Genomic DNA, 15,425 nt, shown 5'->3' with positions numbered 1-15,425 from the left:
TTTGTGTGTGGTTTCCTTCCCCTCTCTTTTCTTAAACTGCTTTGAGAATCAGGGCTTCATATCTGCCTAAACCCAAACCCGACACCCACACAATGCCATTCTATGTACATTTACTTAGAGGTAAGTCACACTGTATTCAATGGAGCTTAGTCCCAGGTAAGTGTGCCCAGGATTGCACCCTCACGCCAGGTTCTCTCGGGTATGTTTATCATTTGGTCTGCCTACACTTGGTAACTGACAGCCATTAGCCCCGTTTATGGGTTGCTCGTGTGTTTGGCACTCCAAAGTTGTGGTGAAGTGGTTGGAGTGCCAGGCTAGGACCTGGAAGACCAGGGTTCAAATCCCCACCCTCCCTCACTGGGTGTTAGAACTCCTGCTCCGTGATTGCAGTCATGGGATTTTTGTCTTTCACATGCCAATATATGTTTTGACTCCACAGAGTGGGAAGTGACGGAGACAGGATGTTTGTGTTACTGTGTTCCGTGAAGTGGGACTATTGTCCTTTGTTTTTTCTCTTTGCTGTCTGATGCTAGAGAGAGAGGGAGCCATGTTGCAGTGCTCCATGTGTGTTTATATGTAAATAAAGTAGATTAGCCAAAATGCTGAATTTCTGAGGTCTGTTACGCAAGCTGCGAAGACTCTGTGGATGTTAGTTTCTGTTTGCTACTGTGCAGCTGCTTAGAGTCACAAGACTCTGTTTACATTCCAGAGACCTTCCAGTCTGTTGGAAGTCTTACGGAAGACAGGAGATGGATGTGATGTTACTGGTTTCCTGTTCCTTTGTTTTTCAGTTGCTCTCTGCTCTCACAGAGAGAGGATGTATTTTTTTTCTGTCTGTGTAGCTTAGAAAATAAAGCATAGGCATGTAGCCATAAATCTCATCACTTCCGCGTGCTGCTTTGATTCTCTGCTGAATGGGGGATGTGCCAGGAGCGTTATCAGAGGCTCAGGTCATCAATCACGTCGGAGGCGATTCTGGAAGACTCGGCCAGAGGAGGATGAGCTTTATCAGCTCGGTCGAGCAGAAATTCCGACAGCGGATGCCTAAGTGTGCCGGTGTCTGTTGGCATCAGTCGCTGTGATGTTCGGGCAGAAGAAAGCTTTTGAAGCTCCCGAACGATCAACCAGGAGGGAGAGAACATGCCAGTCGGGAATGTGTCTCTGCCAAGGTCCTACTTGAGTGTAGGCTGAACTCCTGACGCTGGGTGCCCTTGGGCCAGTCACTGCCTCTCAGTCTAACCTACCTCACATGGTTGTTACGGGGATTAAATGTACACCAAAGAAAAAGCTGGGATATAAATGCAATCAAACGAGCAACCCATCAGGAGTGGAGCTGCAGAGCTGTCCAACCCCATCATCACATGTCATGGCTGGCACCAAAGCAGCTGTTAGGCAGAGGAGGAGCAAGTGGGAAACTGGGGAGCAGTTCTGGTTGGTTCCCCTCTTGCCTCTCTCCTTCCCAGCACTAATCTGGAGGGGGTCTACATAAAAGGAAAAACCCGCTATAAATAAGTCAGAAATTGAATCGTCATAACAAAATTTTAAAAATGCTATGTAAAAATTGCAAAGATTTTTTTGCTCTCTGGCGCCATCTGGTGGCACCATCTGGTTTTGACTTCGCATGACTTTAGGTGTGCGCAAAGGGCTCTTTCACCCTAATCCAACAAATCAGAGAATTATAGAGTTGGAAGGGACCCTGAGGATCATTTAGTCCAGCCCCTTGCAATGGAGAAATATGCAGCTGTCCCATAGGGGGATTGAGCCTGCAACCATGGCGCTATCAGCGCCACGCTCTAACCAACTGAGCTATCCTGCACTATTTTTTCTTTTTTTATGAATTTTTTTGTGGTTTGGAAAGTGACAGGGAAATTCATTGAGATGTGTAAACACTCCGCAAACACATCAGGATGAATGTTCATTGCTGCATAACCGTCCCACAAACAAATCAGAACTATGACTAAAATAAATAATAATTGTAAAATAATAATAACTGTAAATAGGGACGCGGGTGGCGCTGTGGGTAAAAGCCTCAGCGCCTAGGGCTTGCCGATCGAAAGGTCGGCGGTTCGAATCCCCGCGGCTGGGTGCGCTCCCGTTGCTCGGTCCCAGCGCCTGCCAACCTAGCAGTTCGAAAGCACCCCTGGGTGCAAGTAGATAAATAGGGACCGCTTACTAGCGGGAAGGTAAACGGCGTTTCCATGTGCGGCTCTGGCTCGCCAGAGCAGCTTTGTCATGCTGGCCACGTGACCCGGAAGTGTCTCCGGACAGCGCTGGCCCCCGGCCTCTTGAGTGAGATGGGCGCACAACCCTAGAGTCTGTCAAGACTGGCCTGTACGGGCAGGGGTACCTTTACCTTTAATAACTGTAAATATATAATAACTAGGAATCACACTGTCTTGAGAGAAACACTATGGCCTATTTAAAGCAGAAAGGCTTGTAATAGTAATAATAATAATAATTTATTATTTATACCCCGCCCATCTGGCTGAGTTTCCCCAGCCACTCTGGGCGGCTCCCAATCGAGTGTTAAAAACAATACAGCATTAAATATTAAAAACTTCCCTAAACAGGGCTGAATTCAGATGTCTTTTAAAAATAAGATAGCTGCTTATTTCCTTGACATCTGATGGGAGGGCGTTCCACAGGGCGGGCGCCACTACGGAGAAGGCCCTCTGCCTGGTTCCCTGTAACCTCACTTCTTGCAATGAGGGAACAGCCAGAAGGCCCTCTTCTATTGGCTAGGCAGCATTTTAATCAAATAGGCAGGATACAAAACTTAACAGGACATTCTGCATTAGAAAAACACAACTGACAAGAAGCTGACAGAAGACGTTGGTCTTCAATAATAGTCTTTGCTGGCCTCTAGTGGAACAATACAAAATGAACAATAAGTTTTCCACTTGTGGTTCCAGAGAGAGACGATGCCTATGGTCTAGTGTCTCCCTTAATCTGCCATACTAGGAATTGTCTGAGTCACCTTCCAGTCCCTGTGCTACCAATTTCAATTTTGTATTGCAAGAAGCAGCACGTTGCACCGCTATGTCGCCAATAATCCCCTTGTTATTAAAATTCTTGTTTGTTATGCACCCTCTGCCAGACCTCCTCTTCATTATACATATTAATACCATTTTAAAAAGACAGAGATGGGGCAAACTCACCAGGGCCCAATTCACACACAGTCCCCGACTTGGGACTGATCACACATTCACCCAAATTACCACGGTGCTAAAATCTTTGTAGTTGCATATATTCCACACAGCATAAGAAACACTTAAAAGATTTCCATTGTGCAGCATGAAAGATAATCCCTGTGAAATCTACATTTCTGCTTCCTATTTTCCTCTGGAAGCCAGTTGATAAGGGGTGGGATTTACTATGAGCTCATCTATTCCAGAAGCCATCTAGAAAAGCTCTCTTTTACAAGTGCAGTCTGCAGAACCACCTCACACCACATAAAAGACAAAACCGTCTTCCACAGAGCCAAACTTTATGGCTTTAGCAGCACAACTGGTTGATGAAGCCACCTGCCCGCTTTTAATTCCTTACATCTGGAGGGCTAAATTTATTCCTCCAAGCAACACACTAATTCTGCTTGAAAGATGCCACATCGTAGCTTCACACAACATGCCACTTTAACTTTCTCAAGGAAAGCTTATAATTTATTCTGTTTATAGCCTCCCCTTTCTAAAAAAAAGGTTTGATTTGCAAAAAGGGAAATGCTAGAAATTGAAATTGAAATAGTTTACTGTCACTTGTACAACTTGTATACAGTGAGATTACACGAGCACCCCCCACTCAGCTCTCTTAGTCTTAATTCTCGTTTACTGACGCACACCCACCAAACCCGAAAGTCAGTTGCCCTGTTGTTATCTTTTCATTCAGCGGCCTAACAGCCCACGGATAGAAGCTGTTCTTTACCCTATTGGTGAGATAATCATGCTTCTATATCTTCTGAAAGTGTGATGCTATATTTAATAGGCATTTACATAGGCACAGAAAGACCAGAAGCTACCAAAAGTGTTATCTACAATGTGAGAGGAAAAAGGTTTCTGAAACTGGATTATCACAGAGCACCCCACCCTATGATGATAAAGGTTAAGTAAAAGAGATAATCATCTTGCAAAGGAGCTGCTATATACAGTGGTACCTCGGGTTACATACGCTTCAGGTTACAGATGCTTCGGGTTACAGACTCCGCTAACTCAAAATTAGTGCTTCAGGTTAAGAACTTTGCTTCAGGATGAGAACAGAAATTTCACAGCGGCAGCAGGAGGCCCCATTAGCTAAAGTGGTACCTTAAGAACAGTTTCAGGTTAAGAACGGACATCCGGAACGAATTAAGTACTTAACCCAAGGTACCACTGTAACTCTAACTTAAATATTGCCAATGGTTTGTGTGCACAGCAAACTCTTGCCTACGGACAGGTGGGGTCTATTGGTGGTCACTCCCAATCAAGATGCCTTAAAATGGGCCAGCACCCAGGGCTATTCAGGGCCAGTGAATATCACTGAGGCATATCAGGCAGATTCTGTACCAGCCCTGGGTCTGACTAATGGCATGGTCTCCAACAAAGTTGTCCCATTAGCACACGCCCTTCCATCTGCGCAATGGGGCTTCCTCTCCCGTAGGATTTGGGGAAACAACCTGCCCCCCCCCCGAACAGACTGTGGGCACAGAGAAAGGAGCTGCCGTCCCATTGTGCACACAGAAGTCCTTGAATGAACAGGACCATTGCAATGGATACAACCCACAGTTTCCCCTTGCAAACAAAGATCAGTCGCCAATGGAACCTTAAAAAAGGCTTTTTCAAGAGCACAAATCACATTAAGAATGCTACATGCACATGATGGGGGAAATTCCAGAACTGTTTAAAATCATAGAGAGCACTCGTTGCCTATGTTTCACCAGCAAACAAAACTATGGTAGAAATTATTGTGCTGGGAAAGAGGTGTGTGTTTGTTTTTCATATTTTTAATACTTTGGCCTCAAGTCAGTCATGCTTAAATCGTGGCTCTCTTGTCTCCAAGGATTTTTAACTGTCTCTGGATAGAGTTCTCAATCTCCAAACCCTATTAGAGTTCAAAATCCCATTTTCCTGTTAATATTTTTGATTTACAGTAGTAAGCATCCCAGAAATGTTATAACAACTTGAATCATTTCGGCTGCTTCCCCTTCATATTCATTTGGCTACGTAGCAAACAAACATACGGAAATTGTACATTGTGAAGAAAGGGAAATTTATGAGAGGGAATAGAACTCGGGATCATCCACTGAAACTGACTAGTGTTAGATCTGGAGAGACCAGTTGCACTAGCACTTCTTCACACAATATTTAAGTCATACAATTTACAGCTACAAGATGTCACGATGGCTACTAGCTTAGATGACTTAAAAAAAATGGATTGGACAAATTCACGAAGGGTTTGGAAAGTTAAGCTGCAAATTTATGCGTAGAATAGAGAGCAAATCATATCGTACACAGTGGGGTTTACATGAGAGTAAGCGTACTGTGCTGTTACTTTATTGCTTCAGTTTAGCAGTTTCCTTTCCAGGCTGCTTCTATTGTGGAAATGTATTGAAATATCAGTACCCTATCTAGTGAGTTTTATGCTCAGAGAAGTCTCCCACTTTCCCCTTGTTCCTAGCACTGCACAAATTAAAAAATATTTATTCTGCCATTGTGACATAGGAGCTACCCTGTGTGACACGCACTGGATATGTGCAAAGCACCACCTTTCTTCAGCACGGGGCGCTGTTCCATATTTCAATAACCCCATTATTAAGGTTTCTTACTTACCACTCTCTTGAAGTCCTCTTCTGCCTCATCAAACTTTCCCTGCTTCAGTAGCAGGTGTCCTCTTTGCAGCCTCGCCTAAAATAAAGGAAAGAGTTCCGTAACATAGGAAGACACCGTGTGACATACCTAGTGCAAAACTAAGGGAAGTCTGTGCTCCAATCCCCACTCAGTCATTGGAATCCCTGGGTGACCTTTGAGTAGCCCCTATTTCTCATCCCAAGCTACCCTATGCAGGAGGAGAGAGAATCAATTATGCCACCTTCAGTACCTTGGAAAGGTGGGGAGAAAATTAAACGAATGAATGAATGAATGAATGAATGCGGTTCTTAAGTGTAGGCACACATACATTCAACACATATTTATTTTCTATTTCAAAGCATGGAGCATTTTGTTGCTGTCCCGTGAAGTACCTTTGCCCCTCCCACCACCCCAGGTAATTATTTGGGAAGCTGCCTAGCTAGAACCAAGAGTCAAAGGGCATAAGCTAAATGTCCAGATAGCCAAGGAAGAGAGAATCTGTATTATGAGGCACAGGTCACTTACTGGGGGGTGGGGGTGCATTTTCCACTGAGAATCCCCAGCCTTACAAAGCCTTTGGGGAGGCTGTCTATTACCACTCCCGTTCAATAATTTTCCCACTTTAAATAACCCCACTGAATTCAACCGAATTTGCCTCTGAAGAGATACGGGCTGCATGTGCACTACACATTTCAAGCCCTATGATACCACTTTGAACAGTCATGGCTTCTCCCAAAGGATCCTGGGAACTGTAGTTTCTTAAGGATGCCGAGAGCCGTTAGGAGACTCCAGTTCCTCTCAGAGGGCTACAAGTCCCAGGGTTCCATGGGAAGATGGTTGATTTGTTAAACCTTTGGGAACTGCAGCAGGAACGTGCACAATGTTCTACAGGACAACATACGCAAAATGATAGACATCCCTGCCCACAAGGAGTTTGTGATCTAGTGATTTAGAAAAGGGGGCAGGGAGACCACTGAAGAATCCGTCTCAAAAAACTGAGGGCATGTAGGAATCTATGTAGGTTTGATTTCAATACTCAGTAGTCACTCCTACTTTGCATCAAAACATCAGCACAATACTAGGTACCTTACAATCCCATCAGTAGCTGAAATAACACTTTGAAAAGGTGGCCCTCTCTCCTAAAGCACGTTTTGTATCCTGCAGTTGCTGGAATTTCAGTCTACATTTAACCTCTCCAAGTTATAGGATAATAAAAAGTTTTCTGTTGGATTATGCCACTTACTAGAGAGAGAAAAAAAGATTCCCATTTAAAAGGCAACATAAAAAACAAAGACAAAAGCCGTTTTCATCCACCCTGGAGGAGTCTCTGGAAAGTATTGCTTACCGATGTGAAATCCTGCTTTAATTCAACCACCTTGCTTAAGTCACGAATGGCAGCTTTAGATTTGCCCATGGCTAAATATACTGTGGCTCTTCTGTAATAGGCAAGGTAGTTATCAGAGTCCCCTTCTGCAAGTGAAGAAGCAGCAATCAGAACATAGCCTCAAGCCAGCCAAATCTTTGGATACAACTAAGCATGCAATAAGGAGAAATAACAGTGCCATTACCAGAATTTTTAAACAGCCTGATACCACCATTTAATTAGCAGAGGGAACGTTTCCATAGGACAGCCGTTCGGCACACACTATTAACGCTAATGGGGGGAAAAATGAAAATCACACGCACATAGGAGCGTTCAGCTTCCTGGTTATTTTTTAGGGCTTCGGGAGGTGAGCATCCAAGTGGATTCCAGCTGTGGAATGAAGTCAAGCCCCCTACATGCTAAAGCTTTTTATCTCAAACTGCAGGCTTGCCTTTCGAAGGCCGTTTTACATTTTGGTGCAGGCTCCCGCGTCTCTCATTTGCGGAGGGCCAAATAACCATCTCACCGGAGATCAGAGGTGGCGTGTTCTTCTAAGAATCCCCATTAATTCTGCTGATACAGCAATCAGCAGGGACAGAAACATGCCAACCCTAACTTCTTATTCCCATCCCAGACAATGAGGATGCTATAGGACTGAATGGAAGTACAAAACTTTCCTCCCGCACCAAGAATGATGCATTGTATAGGCTTTGCTAAGGACAGGGGTCAGCAACCTTTTTCAACCGTGGGCCGGTCCACTGTCCCTCAGACCATGTGGGGGGCTGGACTATATTTTGGAGGGGGGGAAATGAACGAATTCCTATGCCCCACAAATAACCCAGAGATGCATTTTAAATAAAAGGACATATTCTGCTCATGAAAAAACACGCTGGTTCCCGGACCGTCCGTGGGCTGGACTGAGAAGGTGATTGGGCCGGATCTGGCCCCTGGGCCTTGGGCTGCCTACCCCTGGCTAAGGAGGAGTTTCTCAATGCTTCAAACCACATACTTCTCCCAGAGCTTGAATTGTGGGGAGGGGGCAGGAGGGATAAGGCGAGGCTTCATGAAATCCACAAATCCCCACTCTGCCCAACTTGAGCCAAATCATGGCCATGCACACCTTTCCAAAAAAATAAAAAATAAAAATAAAAAATGGGGTCATGACAAAAAGCATGACAAAAAAGAGAGCTAGCCCCCCCCCCCCCCCCGCAATTAAAATATTGTTTCCTTTGTCCACAGAACTAGATGCAGTAGATGGAAACATCCTTATCTTTCCCCTATGGGCTAAGTTTGATAGGTAGGCTCATTTAGGTAGGACTCATTTTTGCCCCTGTGGTTTGAAATCAAAGGCACAGCCTGCAAAGCACCAATGACCAGCTGATTGCCAGGCCTTGCAAAGGTCAGAGGGCAGGTAGGTGGGTCTTGGCAGAAATGGCCTGGGGGAACCCCGCCGCTCTAGTTATGTTCAAAGGCCAGGGGTTCCCTACTCCTGCTACTGAAGTACTTCTCCTGTCTATCACAATTTGTGTTCCCTGAATTTGTGCCTTTGGCAACATTCTTAAGCCCATGACCTCAGATAATGGATGCAACATTTCAGCAGCATGGAGATGCCAATAGCCAGAGTAGGGGACACGGACGGACACACACACACACACACACACACACACACACACACACTTGTTTTTAAGACTTTCCCATCACAAGATAAACCATAAACCGCAAAACACAAATGAAACAACCACCATAAATATATTTTAAAAGCAATCATGGGTATATGATTGTAAAGGTATCTGAAGAAGTGTGCATGCACACGTCAGCTCGTACCAATAACTAACTTAGTTGGTCTCTAAGGTGCTAATGGAAGGAATTTTTTAATTTTATTCAATTTTATTTTGTTTCAACTACCGGTAAAGCTAGATAGCTAAACACCCTTTGAAGCTCCCTTTTGTCCTGGCACAACAAACCAAGCCAGAAAACTGTAAAAGTGGTGGCGACAGGCAGGATTTTCTGGGAATTGCTTCCTGCTATTCCATATCCCATGCTCCCAATCCTCCCGATACTAAACTTGCAACAATATGAGGTGCCAGGAATCAGTCTTGCTGAATTCCATTCCTTTAGTTGATAACCTTTCTACCCAACACCTGCTGTAAGGTAGATGTCTGTCATCAACAGGTGGTGGAGAAAATCTAAGAACACGTCCTGAGCCCACATTATGTGGAAAGCTCATGTTATGAAGCCACATGACAGCTTTTGTAACAGATCAGGGAAAACCCAACTGCCTCCTCAGTTCCCCAAATTAATCATTAAGTGCCACCTCCCATGTAGCAGGAAAAGAAATTAAGGTTCAATGCGCTACAAAAAATGCCACTTCTTGGCAGAGAACACCTAGAATGGAAGACACCTACAAAGACTCATCTGTTACTCTCTGCCAAAGATCCAGGTTTTGCGATTAGAGGTGCAGGATCGCAGCTACCACAGACCATCCATCAGCCCCAACATCTGTTTACATCTAAAAGGAAGCCGAACATCTTATCGCTTGCATAAAAGCAAGCTCAGCGTTCCGAGCCAGAAGATTTCTCCCGGCGCACGAAATGGATGGCTGTTGGTGCCTCGACTCGGTAAATTGGGAGCTCAAGTTTAACCACGTTAGTAGCTAAGAACAATTCAGAAAAAATCGCTGCAAAGTTTAGCCCAAGCTTCATGGGTTGGAAATGCTTATCAGGAGCATCCTTGTCAAAGGGGCAAAGCAGAGTAGATCGAGAGAAGCCCTGAAAGTAGAAAAAGTCAAGAAGAGCCTAAAACATTTGTCACATTCCTTGCCACAATGATGTTTGCTAGCTGACCTGCCGCAGAGAAAATCTATCAGGCCCAAACCTACACAATTTTTCTTCCAAGAAAGGCAGGGAAGTTGAAACACAATCCAAGTGGTGGAGGGTTTTTCTGCAATTATTCACACAGGATTGAGTCTTTCCTGATCTCTCCCATACATGGGAGATTACATTTGCGTAGCACAAATTTCACATATAAAGCAGCTCTCCATTTAGAAGGATTCAGCTGCAATGGGCAAGCCCCTTGCTGTGACCCAAACCTGGTGCCCTTCTCTTTCCTTGCATCAATCTCGTTCACATAGAAATACAGTTAAAAGTTATAGGACCAGAGTCCTGAATGGAGATCAAGTGCTGGAGCAACCAAAGGCAAGGAGAAAACATGGGGGACAGTTCAGCATTCCTCTCCCACTTACACCTCATACTCACTCCTCCTGCTTTATATGTGGATGAAGGTCCCATATCGGGTTTGGGCCCATGCCAGCCTGTGGGTCAGTGTGTTAACCCCCTGGATTTCCCTAAGCAGGCCTGAATCACACTCTGAACACCCAGAGCCCACAGACATCCGGGAGATTTGGATAAGTCCTGTACAATTCACAATATAGACTGTCGTTACACGCTGCATTTTTCTAAAGAATGCACCAAGGACAACATTACCACCAGGCATGCCCATTTAACTGACAGAAAATTCAAAAGTCACCACTACTAAGGCAAAGGCCTGCTTCAGACCTCATGACCGCAGTCCAATGAACCATTGTTTACCAGCCTAGAAACAAGCCATGTGTCGGCATGCACCTTCCTCCCCTCACATGCCTAGTTTAACCATGGTTTCCCTGGTTTCTGAACCGGTAAGCTTTGGCTTAAGGGCTCCTTCAAACCAGGATACAAAACTAGGGTCAGATCTAACTTTACAGAAACCAGGTCCTTGAATTAAGGAGGAAGAATGCAGCAGGTACACAGCTCATTCCTGGACTGATAAACCGCGGTAGGTCAAACGGGGATTGTTACATCAAATTGGAGCTGCATTTGCAAATTATGACACGTGTACCCTGATCCCAACTACAATCACATGTTGCGAGTAAGTCTTGTTGATTTCTGTGGGGCTTATTGTTACTTGAAACTTTTTTTTCAAAGAGGGCCAGATGTGATGAAGTGAACATGCGTGAGGGCCAACCAAAGTTGTTGACTTTTTTAGGATTGAAGTTGTTGAGCTTTTTTCAGGATTTTGCCCCAGGAGATATACTGCCACAGGGGCCAGATGTAACCAAACAGCGGGCCAGATTAGGCCCCTGAAACGGACTTTGGACATGCCTGGTATATAGTCTTTGTTTCAGCTGTGGATGGGCGGGGAGGGGGTTAAAGACTCCTTACTGCAGACTTAGCTGAATACGCAGCTCACCAGGAATTAAAAGAAGAGCAGGCATAACATACTAGACAACATCGACCAGTGATCCTGAACAAAAGGAACAAGACAGGAGGCAATGTGCTGCTTACTTTTCAAAATACTACGTATCAGTAAGAGGGATGGTACACCAAGGAAAAGGTTTTTCTAGATGAACAGTGAACTTGTGGGTAAAAGAGAGTAGAACAAAAATTTGGCAAAAGTCAAACGCTATTAAATGAAATGCAACTGCTTTTCGACACACACCTATGGCAGCGTGGAAGTGAGACAAAGCATCTGCCAGCTGCCCAGCCGCCAATAGCTTCTTTCCCATTTCAAGTTGTTTTTCGACTTCTGCGTTTATCCCACATTCCGCACCTGAATGAAGAAAAAAAACATTTAATATCGTTAAAAAAGAAATTGAATTGTTTTACTATTTTATTTGCTTCCCTCCTCCCTCCAAGCTGATGCCACAACGTTATCATACGTGAATATGAATAAAACAGAATAAAAATCTGCATACTCTATCAAGCCATGATGCAATTTCTGTTTCCTTCTCAAAGTTAAAACGAGTTCATTCCCTCAGATCATTAAATACGTAATAGTCATAAGATTTATAAAGTTAATTCAGTTTGCTGCCCTCAAGCGCATTTTGTGCTTTCAATGGGGTCACCAACGCAAACAAATACACTTCTGTGTACTTTCTAGCTAGCTGTATTTAGAAAGAAAAGGAAGGAACTAAGGAATATGGGTGTTTTTTTTAAATTCCCCTTCCTTTTTTGGTCTTACACCGATTTCCAAATCAAAGTCGCCATTTTCAAGTACAAATAACTTTCCCCTCTAAATGTTCAACAGACTCACTGAGCTCTGACAGCCAATATGATGATTTCCTTCCCCATTTCACGCATCATCACGGACAATAAAAACTCTGGAGGCCAAATTACATTATATCTGCGCAATCTCTTCTTACCTCATGCATGCCCTCAAAAAATATGAAGCGCGGTTATCTGGGTGTTATTAAGAGAAAAACTGAAAGCAAAGTTACGTGAGTGTCTATGGAGGCTGTACAAGACTCTTATTACTTGAGATGAGTGAGCTATAAAGAGTTCAACTTTATCTTACGAAACCAGAGCCAGTATTTATATAGCTAGAAATCATATATAAATGCATGCAAGTGTGTCCCTCAAAGACAAAATACAAAACTCCAAGATTGCAGTTTTCCACATACAACCACTAAATGTAAAGTCAATTTATTCATTCAGAATAACCATGTACTGCTGAGACTGTCCCACTTTAGATGCTAAGGGTGCTACCGGCTTACCTGCTCCCCTAGTCTATAGGTCTCAGAGAAGCTCCCTGTAGTTACAAAGCTAAGACAGTGAGGGTGGGGTGGGGGGTCGTAACACAATTCTCTTCTTGATGTGCAAGTTTTCTAATCCAAGGAGTTTTCTACGCCAAAAAACATTACAGCAGGAAACTCCTCCCACCTACAGTCTGAAGTGGTACACTCCATCAGGGCTGTGCCACGTGATTATTCTAAATGCATAGGGATGGGGCATTTTATACCTTGAAGCAGATGCACACAATACTTTTAAAGCACATTCAAAGCAACGGGTTTCCTTCAAAGAAATCTGGGAACTGTAGTTTCCCACACAGAGAGACACACAATTCCCACCACCCTTAACGAACTACATTTCCCAGGACTCTCTGCGAGAAGCGGTGTGGATTTAAATATGTGCTGAGTGTGTTTTAAACTTAATTTTTAAAAATATATAGTGTTGATCTACCCTTGCTCCTCAACATATCTATTTGGAAGTGTCACATGGGGTTCATCAGGGCTTATTTACAGTCAAATGTGCTTATGGTTGCCGAAAAGCACAGCAACAGCACTAGACACAATTCTATTCCTATCTCAAGACACGTGATCTTCATATGTGCCCCTGCAAACTCAAAATATTAGGATTATTTATTTCCTGACATGGAACCTTTCTTCTGACATGGAACCCAAGGTGGCATGTATGTTGCTCTCAGGTGGTCACCCAACTAGGCACTGACCAGAGCTGGTTCTCAGGTGGCATGGACAAGACCTGCTTAGCTTCAGCAAGGTGGTGACCTCATGCGTCTTCAGGCTATGCCCCACAGCCAATTAATAGATTGCATTATAATAGTATCATACATATGTTGACCTATGTATGCTGACCACCAAGTGCACAGATCTATAATGCATACTGCCTTGATAGCCATAGACCCCACGTCACAGCCACCCATGTGAGGATAAAGGAAGCACAGAAAGGATGGACTTCGAAACACTATTGTGGTTGTTGTGATTGTGGAAATTTTTGTTTACACAGTATTTGCAATTGCCTGGTTCACAAATTAAATGCATATGAACCTACCCTGAGCCCGAGATCAACTTCTGAGGCACTTCTTTGTGTGCCTCCTCCATGAGTGGTCTGGAGGGTGGTAACATGAGAATGGGCCTTTTCTGTGGTGGCTCCCCATTTGTGGAATGCTCTCCTCAGGGAGACTTGCCTGGTGCCTTCGTTATATACCTTTAGGCACCAGGCGAAAACATTCCTCTTCAACAGTCTCTGGCTGAATAACATTCTATGACCTTGTACATGTATTTGAGGGGAGAGGGTTATTGGTTTTGCTGTGCTTTTGTTTCATTATGTATCTCCTGCTCTCATTTTGTATTTTTATGTTGTGAATCGCCCTGTGTCCTTGGATGAAGGGCAGTATACAGATTTAATTAATAATAATAATAATAATATCCAAGGAGCTCAGGACAACACACCAACAACGGCTTTTTACTAACAGGAAATGCTGTGTTACTACAATATCGTCATCAGAATTTATATAAATATTTATATCTTCCTACATGCTCAAAGTGCCTCACACACATTATTACATCATTAGAACAGTTCTATAACTTAAGGCAGGATAACAATGTCCTCTCCACTTTACAGTTGGAACAGCTGAGCCTGGAGGAGGTGTAGCTTGCCCAATGTCACTCACAGTGAGATTTGAGCAATGCCAGAAAATAAGCAAGATTTTAGCTGGACACTTCCCAAACCATATTCTTAAACTGAAATCCTAAACAGTTGCTAGGGAACAAGGCTCACTGAATATAATTGAAATAAGATATTTCTGGTCTGAAAAATGCTAGAGGATACTTTATCATCTTTGAACAGACACAGACAGGACTCCCTTTGCACCTCTCTTCTCTCCAACAATTGGCAAAGAGTCATGAGTACTACTGGCAAAACTTGAGTCCCTCCCCTTAAGGACAACACACAATAGGATCCCTCGCACATATTTGCTATGCTACACCACCCAAGCCCCTTCCTGAGCCCTGCTGGGGCCACCATTGGGCACCGGCCAGCAGATGAGCAGGTCCATATTCCACACGTTAACCCACGCTAGACTCTGTAGGGGCCCAAAAAGCCAGCTCACATTTTGCCGTTCACTATTAATTGAAATCGCACGCACCCACCCCCTCTCATCCCAAGGAGGACAGCTTTGCTGTCATTTTAGGGGGTGAAACTTAATTTTTGCCAATTTCTTCAGTGAGAGGTCTTCAAAACATGTTTTTGGGTGTGAGGACTTCAAATCTGCTGTTATTTTTGTGGCTGGGCAATATTTAGCTTGGTAAGTCTATGTTAAAGCTCGTAAACTGCTTTCGAAAAACCAAGTAGTTTTAATTTTACCTTAATAATAACAACAACATACAATACAACGGCAAGTACTTGGCAATCATTTCTGAGCATACCTGGATAGCTCAGCTAGTTGAGCATGGTGCCGATAACCCCAAGTTTGCGAGTTCGATCAAGATATGGGACAGCTGCATTTTGCAATAAGTCGGACTAGATGATCCTTAGGGTACCTTTCAGCTGTACAATTCTATGGTTTCCGTGCTATTTTACACACACTTTCTACTTACCAAGCACAACTGAATCATACTAATTTAGCCAAAACACCTTTTGGATTCGCAAGCGCTGTGACTTTTTTGGCACCCGATTTGGAAGGGGGAAAAGTCG

At 43.9% G+C, this 15,425-nt stretch overlaps 1 protein-coding gene across 2 annotated transcripts in view; it reads right to left on the bottom strand.

The window, feature by feature from the left end:
* DNAJC3 (DnaJ heat shock protein family (Hsp40) member C3) overlaps nucleotides 1-15,425 on the bottom strand; it is a 44,415-nt gene that overhangs the window by 23,324 nt on the left and 5,666 nt on the right. For both annotated transcript variants that reach the window (XM_028728309.2, XM_028728308.2), the window contains exons 2-4: nucleotides 11,653-11,763; nucleotides 7,162-7,286; nucleotides 5,799-5,873 (exon numbers count right to left, since the gene is read on the bottom strand). In XM_028728309.2, the coding sequence (XP_028584142.2) occupies nucleotides 5,799-5,873; nucleotides 7,162-7,286; nucleotides 11,653-11,719 (267 nt within the window). In that variant the 5' untranslated portion in view covers nucleotides 11,720-11,763. The remainder of the gene's footprint in view (nucleotides 1-5,798; nucleotides 5,874-7,161; nucleotides 7,287-11,652; nucleotides 11,764-15,425) is intronic.

Source organism: Podarcis muralis, chromosome 4, assembly GCF_964188315.1.
Source record: "Podarcis muralis chromosome 4, rPodMur119.hap1.1, whole genome shotgun sequence".
In the NCBI taxonomy this organism is placed as follows: Eukaryota; Metazoa; Chordata; class Lepidosauria; order Squamata; family Lacertidae; genus Podarcis; species Podarcis muralis.
The sequence above is the reverse complement of the archived record's forward strand: the minus strand, read 5'-3'. Positions and strand labels throughout refer to the sequence as shown.